The following is a 16409-nucleotide window of genomic DNA, read 5'->3' on the forward strand; positions in this document are numbered from 1 at the left end:
ATCAATCCTCTGCAACAATGTGCCACAAGGCGGCACCAAAGCACTATGTTTGTCCAAACAAAGCTTCTCAGCTCACTTCAACAAAGTTCCTTGGCAGTGCTCATCAAGGACAATACATGGTAAAAAGTTCAAGTAGCTGGTGGGGAGTGAAAAATATGGTTACAACACGATGCAACTTCCAGTAAATCCAAATCAAAAGTTAATTGCGCTGTAATTAGTGAGGTCATTCCTTTGGAAAAAAAAATACTATCAAACTGTGTTATTGCCATTTGACTGAAACATTGATGCGTTGCTTCAATCAGATAGTTGATTTTGATCATTTTAAAATAATAATTCACTTTTTGACTTTCATTTGTCGTAGTACTATAATTTGGTCAGAAACGTGCAGAACAGACAACTTATCTTTGTTCCGTTTTCTCAATTGAATTGTAAAACTAAAAAAATCGTTGACCCTTTTCTTATTTTTTTCAACTATTTAATATTTAACAAATTTATATATAACTATTTAACTTATTACTTGTCCTTTTTCTGACGTGCTGCGGGGTTAGAGCAAGGTTGGACTTTCCCGTAATTGTCACAAATACTTCTGTTGCGTCACGCAGCCACACCTGTGCAGGTGGAACGCGTATAAATGAACCGGTGGAGCATCTGTCCCTTGCATTCCCAAACACAGGTGGACTCGTTCTTGTTTTCGTAGTCGGTGGACTTTGCAATTGTCATGTCATCGCCAAGGTACCCCATCAACATCCGTTTAACCGGAGTGATGGAGAAGGACAAGAAAAAAGTAAGGAGCCCGCTTTTCTTCTCCCTCTTAATTTTGGAAGCATTCTGACCCAAAAGCTTTAACATGTGACGTTTTGCTCCTCCAGATGTACATCACATCGGTTCTTTGGTCGGACGAGGAAGAGATTGTCATCTACAGGACTGTTGAGGACTTCAAGAAAATGCATGTAAGTGCAAAACACCTCCTGAATGTGTCAAGACACTTTCTGACAGCTAACTGCGTCACCTTGCCTTGCTTTACAGAAGCTGATAAAGAAAGCCTTCCCCGGCACAAAGAAATCAGAAAGAATCGTGCCTAAGTTTAAAGGTATTGATCATCACATTCCCTCAACCTCGCTGTCGATGACGGCGGTGGCCCTGACCTGAGTGTCATATATGCTTCTAGTCACAAAGAAGGCCAAAACAGGGCCAAAGAACGGCCCCTCCAAGTCCCTGAACTACCTGAAGCCCTTGCAAAGGTACTGCAACGAATTGCTGAGCTGCGATCCGCAGGTCAACCAGTCAGTGCACCTCATCCAGTTTCTCCACCCCAAAAGCGAGGAGCTGCAGCCAGAGTACTCCAGGAACGGGTAAGCGTGATCCTTTCATTGACATATAAAGGCAAACACGTGGCTGACTCATCAAGTCTAATGACTAACATGAGGATTCGAGCCATCCAAAGGGAAAGATGAATTGATTGGGAAGTGGCCTAGTAGTAGAGTGTCCGCCTGAGACTGGAAGGTTGGGGGTTCAAACCCCGGCCGGGTCATACCAAAGACTATAAAAATGGAACCCATTGCCTCCCTGCTTGGCACTCAGCATTAAGGGTTGGAATTGGGGGGTTAGATCACCAAATGATTCCCGAGCGCGGCACCGCTGCTGCTCACTGCTCCCCTCTCCCCCAGGGGATGGATCAAAATCACATGGGGATGGGTTAAATGCAGAGGACAAATTTCACCACATCCAGATGTGTGTGTGACGATAATCATTGGGACTTGGGACTTTAAGAGTGCTTTGCAAATTTCGAGGCGCTAACTGGAGCGCCAAGTATGTCAAGTGAGACAATGATTGCAGGCATGATTATAGTACACGCCTTAGTGAAGTGAACAAGCAGCATGGCAGCGCAGCTTCGCCTGAGGCCTATTTCCAAGAGTCCATTTGTTACTTCTTGAGGGTAATGGCAGTTGACTCTGAGCCAAAGGTGGAGCACACACTGACCTGGATGAGAGCCAATCGCAAGGCACATACTGAAAAAGAAGCATTCACTCCTAAGAACTATTTTAAGTCTTCATTGAACCGACAAACCGTGTTTTGGAGCTTGGTTCTGCACTGTATTTACATCTAGTTTGTCTTTCCACCCGCAGCGTCATAATCATGCCCCCTGAAACCCAAACCCAACAAGAGCAAGTCTTTAGCCAGGGCAGCAACGTGACCCAGCCCTTTTCCACGGAGACTTACAGGTGTGTGGCCCCCTACGAGACCAAGGACACCAAGAACAAGCCCTTCAAAGTGGTGGTGGATGAAAAAGTCGACGTGCTCATCAAGGACAAAGCAGGTAAGCTAAGCAGCTTTGTCGACTTTGGATCGCAAGGCAAAACGAAAAAGCGTCCAGTTCTGAGGTTTTTCGTTGTGGCTGGCCTCAGGCTGGTGGCTTGTGGAGAATGAAGACAAGTGCTTGGCCTGGTTTCCTGCACCGTACCTGGAGAGGACAGACGACGAACCGGAGGAGGACAACATTGATGGACTTCCGGAAAGAGGTACAATGTCATAACCACCAGCGACACCATGTCCTTTTCTCAAATATGTTGAACACGCCACACTGAGTTTGACTCTTTATCTTCATCAGGATTGTTTTACACCGTGACCAAAAGCTACAAATCCAACAAAGATGACGAAATAACAGTGAGCATCGGTGCCTCGGTGGAGGTCCTGCAGAAGTCCGAAAACGGCTGGTGGCTCATCAGGTATTGTTGGCCAGCGTATTAATACAACAGTGTTAGGCTTGTAATTTGTGTCAGCGGGTACCACACTAGGATTGCGGTGCTATGGAAGCATTGATATTTTGAACGGTCAAAACTATCACCGTACCCAATGATAAAAGAAACCTTCAACTGGATCCAGGGAACAATTCATGGTGCTGGAAAGGGTACAGCTTTCTTTCTTAGAGGACTGGGATGTTAGGCTGATATAAAAGTGTAGGATTAGGGTTTGTAACTTACATCCCAAGCCAAGGCACAAACAGTCATTTATGACTGTGATTACTAGGTGCACAAGGGACCCAACCTGACCCGAGGGGTACAACGGTTTGCCAATGGGGTGCTACCCTCAAAGGTCTTGCTTTTGTAGTCCTGAGACAAAAGACTTGAACGGACTAAGGAACACACCCATACCCCACTGGGAACTTGGGAACATAGCTGCAGCCTTGGACTAAGTTCAAGGGTACTTGTCCCTATTTCTGACAGTGTAGAGACTTAGTCCAATACTTGTAGATTTGAACTAACCTCTGACTTTCCGCAGATACAAAGGCAAGGCCGGCTACATCCCCAGCATGTACCTGAAGCCCCCAAGCCACATCCGCATGGGGGGAGGCCACCACGGGCCCAGCAGCCCCATTCTTCTGTCCCCAACCAATCTGGCAGTGCAGGCACAGTCCATGAGCCACTCTCAGGAAACACTACAATCGATCACCAGCAGGCCTGGCTCACATAACCCCCGACCCCTGACCAGGCAATTGTCTAGATCCCTCGAGGTCCTCAGCCCACCCGTGTCCGCTCGGCCCGCCGCCAAGCCGACACCCCCCATCTCACTTCCCAAGCCGAAACCTGTCCCACCCGCCAATGCAAGACGTAGCCCATCTCCTGATCCAAGACACACCCTGTCGCCCGGTGCAGGACACACCTCACCTCCTAATCCAGGACGCAGCTCACCTCCAAACCAAGGACACGTTTCGCCTTCCAATCCAGGACGCAGCTCATCTCCCAATCCAGTACATACCTCACCTTCCAACCGAGGACATGCCTCACCTCCCAGTGCAAACTACGTCCCTACGCCCATCATCTTGGTGAGGAACGAGGACGAGAACGATCTTCCCGTGAGCCTGACCGTGGACAGCGAGGACGACTTCACAAGCGACAGCGACTTCAGCAGCGACGAATACAACTCATCCTCGGCTAGCACAACAATCAGCCTGAGCATGAGCACAGACAATTACCGAATGCGCCACAGCCGCACCCCTCCGCCGCCATCCAGGAACACACTGAACCCACAAAGCGCAACAGGGGGCAAAATAATGCCCGCCGTCTCTGACCCAAACATCTTCAAGAGCGTCTCGGCACCCAAGGTGCCACCCAGGCCGCAGACCGAGGAGATCCTCAGTCGTTGCACAACCATCACCCGCAAGAATGCAAACAGATCTCCCAGCCCGACACCGACTCCCATACAGACTCGGTAGAAGAAGCCAACATTGGACAATTTTGATCAAACAACTACAATGATGAAGTCACACCAACACGTCGACTTCTCAAACAAACTTGTTCAAATGTATTTATTGTATTACAGTATACTAGCTTGCTCCATTGCAGCTAAGGACCATCACAGACGCTCAAGTCTTTCCAGTCTCGTCAGGGTATATTTTCTGTACTGGAAAACGTCTGTTGTGCTTTATGCATTTCCACATTTATACCCAAAAATACTTGGCATGTGTTACGAATGCTTGAAATAGACTGGCTGTGTTGTGGTTTGTTTGCTTGGAACCAAATAAAAACATGGTGATGAAATGCACTGGGGCGTAATGTGACTTAAATAGGAATGAGATACCGCATACGGTAACTTAGGTTCAGACAATTTCCTCATTGTGATCCTCGATGGTGGAACTCTCAGCGACATGAACCACTACACTACCATTTCCTTGACATTCAGTTGTGAGCTTTTTCCTGGGCAGCTGTGGGAAGGCAAGTTAAATGAAACACTCCACTAGCAACAGGCTGATTATGATATCATGCACCCGTAATAGATCGTGAACCTTTTCACTCAGTCCTACGCCAGCTACACAGATAGGTAAACCACTAGCCTATGTTAAAACAGGTCATTTTCATTATTACATCTACTGTTATATTATTCCTGTTTTTAGTATGAACATTTTCACCCATTTCCACACAAGCTGTACAAACATAAGATATTGATCTTTGTCTTTATAATATACAGGCATTTGTCTATGCTTTCTTGCTCGATAGCAATAAGGTGCACAAGAGCCAACTACATGGGCTACAATGTAAACTAACTACCACTGACCCCGTTCTATTAATTTTGCTTTTGTTGTTTGTGTTTGCGTTGTGAAACGGCTTGCTTGATCCCAGGCCAGCTGCAGCAGTTTTAGAGACGCGAGTGATGCTCATTCATGAAAACATGTCACGTTATGGATGAAGAAAATGTCAAGACACATCTGCTTGTAACAAAATTCAGGCTGTTTGATTTTAATTAAAAAGCATAACATGCACAGTTATGTCATAACCACACAGAAAAAAAACACCCCATCTCGCTTGACTGCGGAAGAGCCGGTCCATCAAGGACAACAAAGACATCCATCATTGTTGGTAGCTGGGCTGTCATTTCCTGCTCTATCACTCGCTGCCCAGCTAATGTGTAAACTGTCAAATATCACTCTTGCTCTGGTTGAGCGCAGGTGTGCACGGGAACTTGGTGATATCTGTCAGCTAGCGAGAGCCGAGCCTTGTGGGAAAGAGGAAGTTGCGAGACATTTTGCAGCTGACACTGTCGTTTGCTTCTGCTTGTCTTCTTCCTCCTCAGAGCTCTCCTGGCTCTCAGGACGGGGGTTGCCATACGTGGTGGCCTTCTTGGCGGCGCTCACCTCCTCGTCGTCTTCCTCGTCCTCCTCGGCGGGACAATTTGAATCTTCATCGTTTCCGCTATCGTCCTCCTCTCGTTTGTCTTTGCCGCTGGGCTTTCCCCCCTCCTTGTCAATCATAAATACAGGTCCGGAGCCAAGAGGTGTGGTGTCCATTTCTTCATCTTGGCTCATACTAGTAGAGAGGACGGGAAATGTATATTACACTTATATGCCATGTGCATTAAAAAGAAAAACACTGTACTATGAAATTCAGATTACTGATAGATTTCTACCACATTTGTTTGTCCACCAAGTTGAAGGTGGAAATCTGAACGGAAAAATTGGCAGATGGAATTTTGTTTGATTTCTCTGTAGTATAACCATAACCAGTTTGTATCAGCTATGAATGTTACAAAATGTTCCCTTTCAATGACGAATGCCAAAACAAAATGTGAACAGAGATGAGTAGAATTTTCATATCTACTTCAGGGGACAGTTCACAAATCAGGAATTGTGTGGCTTCATGTCGTTTATTTGTCACAAATGGTAATTCAAAGTCATGCCAACTGCATCTCTACAATCTACCATTAGTGCGCTAACTTAATGCTATCATAAAACGGAAAACGCCATAGATGAAAAATTAGCATAGCCGAGCAGAAAAGGAGAACATCCAACAATACTTATTGTCGCTCTGCTCTGTGAGACTGCCAAAGTTCATCTTGAGCGTTCGTATAGTTAACCGACTCGCTATTTCTTCTTGACATCAATCAACTCTAGCTGACTCACACTCCTGTCATCGTCAGGCTAGATCATGTACTGTGCACCAGAGATTGTGTGATTTAAGTGTGACAAAAATCTGTTGTAAGATGCTTATGTAGTCGGGGTGTGGCTTCTATCCCAAAAGATTTTTTTTGACTGACTAGAATTATTCATTCACTTGGGTTTCCTGCTTTTTATACTTGTTTGGTAGATTTCATGGGAAAGCCGAGTATCTCTCACCTGTAAGCTGTTCCGGTCACTCTCATCTTCTGCCACATGTAGTTAAGGAACATGGACGCCTGCAGAAGACGGTCAATCCTCTGCATGTGTCTCTCTGGAAGGCAGAAAAAGCCAATTAAGAAGGCAACAAAAGTGACTTTTTATCCTGCACCGACTCCATCTTTTTCTATGCTAGTGTGCTGCACTGACAATTTACTGACCTGTGTAGGGTATAAGGCCCTCCACGACAGTACGGGCGCCCTGGTACTGAAGGAGCTCCTCAGGTGGGAGATGTGTCAGCAGCACATGGAGCACCGCTTGAGCATCCAGGCAATTCCTGGCATTGGTGTTCCACACCCCACAGTAACGCAGCAGCGACTCTAGGAAACACGACAACATCAAAAGGGATCGGCGATTGGATGACGCCACACAGTACATTTATCAATCGTGCAAGTCTTTGATAAATGATCAGAAGAGATAGTTTTCCCACTTTCTGAGTTCCCCCCGCTCGCTCCATTTTTAAGATGTTATTTTTCATTTATCTATTTATTTCTTCCCTTACCTTTCTGATCCACTCGAAGTTTCAAAACTGTCTTCTCCAGAAGCTCATGACTGTCTTGTGTTTGACGGATTGCTATGTGAAAGAGACAAGTTAATTAGGGCAATACCAGGATGTAGACCTGGCACACAAGCATGACCATTTGCGCCAAAGTGTTGCGCAATGTCACGTGACTGAACATGTGCGCAGACGACATGCAACCGTAGAGTAGAACATAGGCTGAATGTTCAGACTGTTTGACGCGGCGGGTACCTGTGGAACCACATTGTTCCCAATGTGTTGTGACATTGTGCGCATAGAAATGGAAAATGTATAGAGGCAGAACCACAGATTTGAGCTAAAAATATTATATAATTATTAACATTAGAAAAAAAGATTATATAATTATTAATATTAAATTAAATATTCTTCTCCTTCCCCCTTTGCTCCTTTTCTAATCGTCAAAGGCCAAAACAAACAACTCGACTGGTTTTAGAACATTGAGACGTGACAGGCTGATGAGTGACTGATGAATTAGAGGTTAAAATACAGTTTGCAGTTGTTTTTGTCTTGTCAGAGCAGAATGATGAATAGTGGTATTCCATCGTAAGCGCTCCCCTGAACACAACCAGAGGAATATTCTTCCTGGCACGCACTGAAAATAGACTTCCGTTTCGAGCCGCAAATGGGACCTTTCATTTTGGCGCAAGATAAACAAAAAGCTATGAATAGGTGAAGTACCTTTAATTACAGACAGCACGGTGTGCGGCTGGTCCAACGAGATGGCGAGCCCCAGCGCTTTCAGGTATTTCTTCTCATGGAGCAGGTTAGACAACTCCTGCTGCCTTCGCAGAAACAGGAAAGGACAAAGAACAGCGTTTTGCGTGAACTATTATTAGAGTAGACAGACCAGAGTGAATTCTTGCAAGTTTGAACTGAACCCTCTGTTGTGCTCACTACTGAAAGCACAAAGACATACGAAACCCAATTCTAAGATTCCAGTTTCCATTTCAAGACTCTCACCAAAATGACAACTCTTACTGCTGCAGTGTGTGTGTGTGTGTGTGTGTGTGTGTGTGTGTGTGTGTGTGTGTGTGTGTGTGTGTATATATAGTAACAGGAAGTAACTCGATCTCCGGAGGTTGATATGGATCATGTGTCCGCTTTGTCATACAAAAAGACTTCATCTTATGAAAGCGTGACTGAGCACACGCATGCGTGTGATGGCGAGGCACGCGGGTAACCGGTCTTGGGCCCGGCCATTGTTTGCGTGAAATGGAAATTTTGCCCGAAAACAGTCGATTCGTTCAGATGGCGCAACCGCTGACATTCAAGAGGGAAGAAGCTGTGCCGTTTGCGACTTACTTCAAGATCTGATCCTCCTGCTTAGCCTGCTCCTCGGCCAGCTCCATTTGTGTCACATCCTGGTAAAGGACACAAGGTCACGTTAATTTGGCATTCTGAGAAAGTCAAATATGACTTGTGGTCACATGAGGTTTTGTTTGGAGGAAGTATTTTCATACAAACATTTACATGTGCATGTGTGACTTTTCCAAAATGTATTAGTGACATTTAAGACATGAAATTCTCCATTGCTGTAGTAAACGGACAGATGGATATTGGCTGTACTTTTGACTTTCCTTTTCTTTTGTGTAGGTGACAGAGGACTCCTTGCACATGGTTCAAGTGATCCGCTTCATTTTTATCTGCGTGACCCGGTTCATATGATTGAGTAAGCAGAGAGGATGTGTTGGAATTGTATCTTTTCAGATCAGAATGCAGCCACAAACAAGCCGATAGTGTCAACCGCAAGACATTCCCAACGTGCAGACTGAGGATTTGTGCGCACACACACACGCCTAGCCAAACACATCCACGGCAAGACCATCATATAGGGCAGAGGTGTCAAACTCATTTGTGTCGCAGGCCGCATCATAGTCATAGTTTCCTTCGGAGAGCTATTACGACTGTCAACACCTTATATTATATACAGTATAGGTTACACACCAAATTGATGAACAACAAGTTTTGAAATTATAGACTAGTAAAAACTAGTAAAAAAATAAATAAAAAGATGAATAGTAATACAAATTGACAGCAATTTCTATTTTTTTTCAAACTGAATACAATTTCTAATTTTAGTATTGACACGTAGTCCTTTCCCAATTTGTCTTTGCGGGCCACATGAAATGATGTGGCAGGGCATAACTGGCCCCCCGGCCTTGAGTTTGACACCAGTGATAGAGGGGAAATATATTTGCTACGCCTTTCACCTGATGCAACTTTGGTTTTGTCACAAACTTGCAGGTGCCCATGTTTTAGGGACGTGCGGGTGATTGGCAGTGTTTTTGCTTAATGAGAAGATAGTGATCTTGGGAATGGGTCACTTGAAAACAGAAGAAAAGGAATTTACAAAAATAGTTTTGTATTTTATTCTGTGGGCAAGTTGGCTTGCTAGCTGATGCTAAAGCTAGTTAGCTACTATTGTAAAGTACCGTAATTTTGGACTATAAGTTGTGGTTTTTGTCATAGTTTGGGGGGTGGGCGACTTATACTCAGGAGCGATTTATGTGATTTTTTTTCACAAATTTTAAAAATTCAAAAATCCGCAATGTAGTGAAACCGCGATAAACGAACCGCGATGTAGCAAGGGATTACTGTCATTTGAACTGCAAGTGACGTCACCTGTGCAACGCGGCGGTTGTTTACATAAAGGGCAAAGGATTCGATGACGGGATGACGATATGACGAAGATGACGAGGGGCCCCACGTATTACCGGCATCATTAGTGGCTTTGTTTGTAAGTGACACGGAGGACGAAGAATTTGAAGGATTTAATGATTTGGAGTGACACAGAAGGTTTGAAAAACTATTATGGCTTTTACACACGCCCGGTCCTTCTCAACGGGAGCTCTCTTTCACCTCCGTGGATGGAAATCGGGGGCCGGCGCTCGGCCGGGTGGCTGTCCGGGAACGGTGGATGGGGCTCGGACATGGCTTTTATGCACGCCCGGTCATACTCTACGGAGCTTTCTTTCACCTCCGTGGATGGAAGTCAGGGGCCGGCGCTCGGCCGGGTGGCTGTCCGGGGCTCGGACATGGCTTTTCCGCATGCCCGGTCCTATTTATGGAGTTCTCTTCCACCTCCGTGGCTGGAAATTCAGTAGTTGTTGGCTCGTTGAACTCTTGTTTTGTTAAATAAAGAGCCGTTTACCAAACCCATGTCTTTTCTGGTATTTTGTTAACGCTACAATATAGTTATAAACTAGATCTCTGCAGCGCACGTGCGGCGTTGTTGACAAAAAGAACGAGGAATTTGATCGATGGATTTAATGATTTGGAGTGACACAGATGGTTTGATAATATTGTTGTAATATGATAGTTATTTGAAATATACTTTATATCATTATATGGGTCTGTGGAATAATTAGAAATGCAACTTACAACGGGTCCGACGTCAGCATATGCGGCGCGTATTGTTTACATAGAGCACGATCAATGGATTTAATGAATTGGAGTGACACAGATGGTTTGATAAACGTGTTATTTATGTAATACTTACTTGAATAACTCTGAATGTTACGTCAGGCCCGTTCTCAGCTCCTCGTTTGTGTATATGTCACGTTAGCATACCGTATCGTTTAGCCTGTTGTTGCTGGTTCATGTCTTTTTTTGGTGTTGGATTTTGACAAATAAATTTGCCCAAAAAGTGCGATTTATACTCCGGTGCGACTTATATATGTTTTTTTTCACTTTACTGTGCATTTTATGGCTGGTGCGACTTATACTCCGGTGCGACTTATAGTCCAAAAATTACGGTAAACTAAATTTTGCTAGCAAGTGGACCACATTTTATGACTGTCTAATTGTTAAGCAGTGTCTATTTATTTGACTTTATCTTATCTTACTTCATCTCAAGCATCCCTTACCATCCACACGATAACGTTGGAGTCGGCCGACCCGGTCACCATCTTGTCGTCTTTCCTGTTGACATGTAGCCCCCACACTTTGTCCAGGTGGCCGTCAAGCGTCTTCACGCACTCATTGGTCTTGATGGTCCAAAGCTTCACCAAACCGTCAGAGCCGCTGTGGACAAAGTGCCGGTGGGAATTTTGTTAGGCACTGGCAGTTTTTGTTGTTACCAATTGGTTACCTTTGTGTACACATAGCAAAGGCGTCAGCTATTTACCTGCTGAGTAGCTGAGTGCCTCGGCTCACAAAGATGACCTTCAACACGGATGCATCGTGGCCCTCAAAGGTCTAACCAGAGCAACAACACATGTTTTTACTTTCCGAGTCAAACTGAACACTGCGTTCAGAGAATTTTTTGCGAGTCGCCCAAGTGTCCACCGGCCCACCTTGAGACAGCCAAAGTCTTGCAGGCTCCACAGTTTGGCGGTGCCATCTGCGGAGGAGGTGGCCAGCACCTGGTCGACGGGCGAGAAGCACACAGACCAGACGCCGCGCTTGTGGCCTCGAAATACTCCCAGAAGCTGGACGCTGGCCTCCCCCGCCAGCGACCACAGCTTGGCTGTGCGGTCCTGCGAGCCGGAGGCCAGCAGCTTGTCATTGGGAGAAACAGCCACGCTGTTGATATCCTGCCGTGAGACACAACAAAGCATCGGGATCATCTTTCCTGTTTCCACAGTTGTCTCAGGTTCAGTGACAAGCCAAATCTTGAAATAACCAAAAAAAAAGAATCAAATTACATTTCAAAATTGGTACATTTTTTAATGATCTTTTGATTCAAGGAGTTGAAACAATACTTCAGATCGTCATCATTATTTAACAACGGAACAAACAAGCCGGTCTTTCATTATTTCTTACATCACTTTTTTTCTTTGTGCACGCCTTGATTAGTGATGTGTTACATCATCAATGTGACCAACACGGAAAACTTGAGTTGAAGAAATGCACTGTTGTTATTAGCTGGTTTGATGACTGCACTTGACTGACGATTGCTAGCTGAGTATAAATAAACCCCCCTCAGACGACTACTCCAGAATTCGATCAATCTATCTCTTCTAAAGATCATCTTTTACACACCCCTGTATAAATGCCAGCCATGTTAAATTATTTAAAAACCTTTTCCATTATTGTATGCTATAACTTGATAAGCCAATTGGAAATAAACTATTGGAAGTAAATTTAGACAAAGATAATGTACACACAGCCCCTTTAAATTGGGGATGTGGCGGTGTTCAAAACGAAGCTGACGTGTTCAAATTCAAACGATATATCTGAGCTAAGATTCAAAGGCACAACTTCAGATCTGTGAGGTTGACATGAACATCAATTACAGCAACCTGAATAGTTTGCATACCTGAAAAATGCCGCTTGCAACATCAACCCTAGACAGCAATGTCTAAATACTCTTATTAATTTATACAAACATAGTTGGTTCATCAGAGCACAGACACGGCACACACAACTTGGTAACCTTTCCATTACACATAAGGCACAGCTCATTAACGTCACACACATGCTTAACAATTCAATAGTTGTGAACATAGACCAAAGTCTGTTTGCTGTGACGTCTTTTCTTGTTGCTCTCGTCTATCATTGTGGGCCTACCTTATCGTGTGCCCTCTCTGTGGAACGTGCGATCAGCTGATGCAAATCTGTGCCTGTGCCCGATAAGTCTTCGGGCAGATCCCACACCTTGACGGTACAGTCCTGACTGCCAGACACCAAGAAGGATCTCTTCAACCTGCATGCACACATCAAGGTGCCTTACTTTTTTTTCTTTTTATACTGACCACATTTGAAACTCAAATTTGGCTTGTTTTACCCATCCTGCATTGCAAACAGGGCCACAATGCGTGACGGGGCTGAGTTTTACCTGGAACAGGAAATGGAACCCACGGCATTGGCGTGGCTGCTGCCGTAGGCCGCGCAGCGCACGTGACCACTGTCGGCGTCCATGTGCCACACGCGCACGGATCTGTCCTGTGGAATGTGATGCGCCACATGACGCACACTTGTTAGCAGCGTGGACGCAACTTGCTGGAAAGGTCTCATTGTGTAGGTTTGTGCTCACCTTTGCACAGCTTGCAAACACAAAGCCTTTTTTAAACACGTCCAATGACAACACGGTATCTGTGAGGGAGTAAATGCAGAACATTCCTTCAACCTGCTTTAAGTTCAATTGTCGCAACATTATCTTCACCCCCCCCCCCCCCCCCTTACAGGTACAACAGTGTGGCTCTTGAGAGACACCACTGCTATTTAGGCTTTGTTACATATTCTTGCCCACGGGGATTTTTCCTTGTTGAATGTTTCTACTGTTACACAACACAACATTTACTATTATATAACAGCATCAGGAAATGGACCATATTTGCAGTTTGTGCCTTGAAACACTTGTTTGAAAAGGTTTGTTTTCAATTTTTAGTTTGTTTGTTTTTGTCAACTATAATAATGTTGGGGCAAAGCTTTCTTAGTAGCGAGGACAAAGAGCATTCTCGTACATGGATACAAGCTGCTTACAGCAAGGTTATTGAATAAATCCAAGTGCATCTTGTATTTATTCTGACTACCTGAAATGTACTCTTGGGATAAAGTAGCTGGCAGGTGCCGCATTGCTGCCATCTGCTGGTGACTCACCCGAGTGGCCGTAGAGGATCTGGCAGCTGTTGGTGAGCAGCTCAAACACTTTGAGCTGGCAACTGTTCGTGGCCACCACGATGTGGCTGTCGTTTTTACCCAGGAATTTCACATCCAGCACCTCGTCGCTGTAACCTACAAACTGCGAAACAGAACTCACATCAGAGAGGTGCAGGTCTGCCTACTCGGTTCAGTATCCATCGCACTTGTGTTATCAAATATGGTGATACAAAAGTAGCTTCAGGTGACTCACTTGTTGCTGCGTGCTCAGAGCAGGCAGCTGGTAGAGCACAATGTTGTGCTCCGCGGTGACGGCCGCCAGCTTGCCAGAGATGGGCAGGTGAAGCAAGTACGTTAGAGCACGGGGGTCGTCATCCGTGTCCTCCGCATCCTCTGAGGGAAAGCAGTGTGTGGACGGGCGGGCCTGGCTGTAGACGCAACGGGCTGTGCTGGCCTCCCATACCCTCAAGAACCCTGGGCGGGCAGAGCGGAAAGAGTTTTCATGTCAAGTAGGAATGAACTCTGAGATCATTTCAGAGCAGGTCAAAGCTGAACCTTTGCTGCCAGCTGTGACGAAATGTAAGTCTCTGCTCTGGACTCCTATTTCCGAGAGGTCTTTTGTCACAGGGAGGATCACAACGCCCTCCACAGCCTGCACAAAAAGAAAATCCACTGAGCATCAGATGTCAGTTTTCATAACTAGCAGACAAAATGCTAATCCCAGTTTGATTTTTTTTTTTTTTTTCCACATCCAATAGTTGCCGCAGCCTTACCTCATAGACGGGTACAGTTTTTTTCACCGTCTGGCTCTTTAAATCCCACACTGTGCAGATCTTATCCCTTCCTGAACTACACACAATCAAATGTGGACAACACAAAAATGTGAGTTTCCCCAAGAGTGGGAAATACTAGTGATGTGTAAATTAAAAAAAAAAAATCAATGTTTTTGGATTGTTGCATGCTTTCTTGATAAAATACACCTGTAAAAAAACTTGAACAAATCTTATTCAGGACACAATTTGTTGTCTACCTCGAAGTTGCTTCGAATAAACAATTTCATTGGTTGAGTCATGGCGTACACGTGGCGACACTGGCATGTGCACATTTCGATTCACTCAACATTTGTACCTGATCATGGTGTCGCCGTCAGGGCTGAAGCTGAGGGAAGTGACGGCGCTGTAGTGGCTCTTGAGCACGCACACACATTGGCTGGTCTGCAGGTCCCATTGCCGGATGTCGTAGTCCAGAGAGGACGAGAAGAGCTGCAGACGGCCGATGTCTGGGTGGAACTCCACCAGGCTGCGCGCATAAGATTGATGTCATAATTGCTGTTACTGAGTTCCAGCTTGAATGACAATGAAGGCACTGACATGCATATGTGAAAATAAAAAAAAGTTACATTTCTCACTTACTGTACAACACCAGAGGAGCCTTTAAGGTTGTGGGTGCAGTATTGTTTGACCACATCCCAGAGCTTGATAGTGCCATCACAGCCCCCTAAAAGCACAAGTAGGACACGCAACGTATATTGTGCAATTTGTTTGCACTGGGGAGAAATGTATGAAGTAGAAAAATAACACATGTTTATTATTGATGCTGACCTGAGGCCATGAGCGTGGAGGTGCAGTCAAAAGTCATGCTGGCTACAGGAACCGTGTGTATGGCCTTCCAAGTGCGAGTACACTCCGCTTTCTTCCAGTCCCACTGCTTCAACAGGAGCGCTCTGCTGGCTGTTACCAGCATCTGTGCAAGGACGCAAAACAATTTAAGACAGTCGTGCAAAAAAAAAAAAATGCCAGTTTACCTCGTCATCACAGCTGAGTGCAAACGATGTGATGTCCTCTTGATCATCCTGCACAAATGAGAGAAAATTAATGTTAATAAAAAAAACACGTCTGATGACAGTGCTGTCACTGCTTGGGTGTGTTTCGGCCTTACGTGCTCAATGCTGTGGACGGTCTTCCCTGTGTTGATCTCCAAAACATTGACACGTGAGCCACACGTGCAAAATATATATTTTTCATCTTTGCTGATCTGTCCAAGAATTACAACAAATTGTTAGAAAGGCAATTCGCTGATTTGATAGTATTAGCCTTCTCTGAAGTAAAAGTTGAACAAATAAATTTACCTGCACTTTTCCTCCTTTGTAGAAAGGCTCAATTTTACTAGAAACAGCATAACTGTAAAAAGATGACACATTGGTAGAGGACAGTGAGTTGTTGCTACACTTAGCTTAGCTCATCGAGTGGAGCCATTAACTCGTGCGACGGGACTCAAGCTTACTTTGTTTTGAATTGAACGTTGCTATTCGCCATGATGCGTGCGTCACAATCTTAACCCGTTATACTTAGTCGATTACGCTCACTGAAGATGAAGATTTGCTACTCCACACGTTGGCTCCAGTTGGCACATCTTTCCCGCATGTTTGACGGTAGAGTCGCAAGAATTGTACGTCATAAGACGGCAGTCTGCTTCGTGATGTGCATTCCATTTTTTTAGGTGAACTGTGTCTTTAGAATCAGTTCACTCAATAGATTCGTTCAAACAAATCGTTCAATGAATCCCCCCCGCCCACACACACATACACACACGCGCACAAACACACTGATCCGGCTTTTTTTTTTTTTTTTTTTTTACAACATCCAGTGGAAACAACCCATACACTTCAAACAATACAAT

General features: G+C 45.0%; 2 protein-coding genes across 2 annotated transcripts; one reads left to right on the plus strand and one right to left on the minus strand.

Annotated features, from left to right (window-relative positions):
• Positions 1 to 646: 646 nt before the first annotated feature.
• Positions 647 to 4542, plus strand: noxo1a (NADPH oxidase organizer 1a). Its single transcript, XM_085933457.1, has 8 exons — positions 647 to 784; positions 870 to 950; positions 1027 to 1090; positions 1169 to 1352; positions 2127 to 2317; positions 2406 to 2519; positions 2609 to 2726; positions 3280 to 4542. The coding sequence occupies exons 1-8, from the start codon at positions 719 to 721 to the stop codon at positions 4211 to 4213; spliced, it is 1752 nt and encodes a 583-aa protein (XP_085789583.1). The 5' UTR covers positions 647 to 718; the 3' UTR covers positions 4214 to 4542.
• A 665-nt stretch (positions 4543 to 5207) lies between these two features.
• On the minus strand, positions 5208 to 16183 carry tbl3 (transducin beta like 3). The gene is made up of 23 exons (XM_085934583.1): positions 16014 to 16183; positions 15859 to 15910; positions 15669 to 15764; positions 15535 to 15582; positions 15332 to 15473; positions 15143 to 15227; positions 14859 to 15029; positions 14504 to 14579; positions 14286 to 14382; positions 13984 to 14204; positions 13731 to 13872; positions 13165 to 13223; positions 12967 to 13073; positions 12699 to 12834; positions 11483 to 11722; positions 11314 to 11384; positions 11054 to 11210; positions 8490 to 8548; positions 7866 to 7969; positions 7149 to 7220; positions 6808 to 6966; positions 6608 to 6701; positions 5208 to 5801 (listed from the first exon to the last, which is right to left on the minus strand). Exons 1-23 carry the CDS (start codon positions 16043 to 16045, stop codon positions 5471 to 5473), a joined length of 2751 nt encoding a protein of 916 aa, XP_085790709.1. The 5' UTR covers positions 16046 to 16183; the 3' UTR covers positions 5208 to 5470.
• Positions 16184 to 16409: the final 226 nt, after the last annotated feature.

The sequence above is a fragment of the Syngnathus leptorhynchus genome, chromosome 16 (assembly GCF_054491065.1).
Source record: "Syngnathus leptorhynchus isolate UIUO chromosome 16, UIUO_Slep, whole genome shotgun sequence".
NCBI lineage: Eukaryota > Metazoa > Chordata > Actinopteri > Syngnathiformes > Syngnathidae > Syngnathus > Syngnathus leptorhynchus.

Excerpts from the sequence above, each read along its gene's own strand:
- noxo1a (XM_085933457.1), top strand. The coding sequence starts at position 719 with ATGTCATCGCCAAGGTACCCCATCAACATCCGTTTAACCGGAGTGATG. Across the intron at positions 1,091-1,168 it reads AATCGTGCCTAAGTTTAAAG|TCACAAAGAAGGCCAAAACA; the intron begins GTATTGATCATC and ends ATATGCTTCTAG. Across the intron at positions 1,353-2,126 it reads CCAGAGTACTCCAGGAACGG|CGTCATAATCATGCCCCCTG; the intron begins GTAAGCGTGATC and ends TTCCACCCGCAG.
- tbl3 (XM_085934583.1), bottom strand. The coding sequence starts at position 16,045 with ATGGCGAATAGCAACGTTCAATTCAAAACAAA. Across the intron at positions 15,228-15,331 it reads CTCCACGCTCATGGCCTCAG|GGGGCTGTGATGGCACTATC; the intron begins GTCAGCATCAAT and ends TTGTGCTTTTAG. Across the intron at positions 15,030-15,142 it reads GGCTCCTCTGGTGTTGTACA|CCTGGTGGAGTTCCACCCAG; the intron begins GTAAGTGAGAAA and ends TTATGCGCGCAG.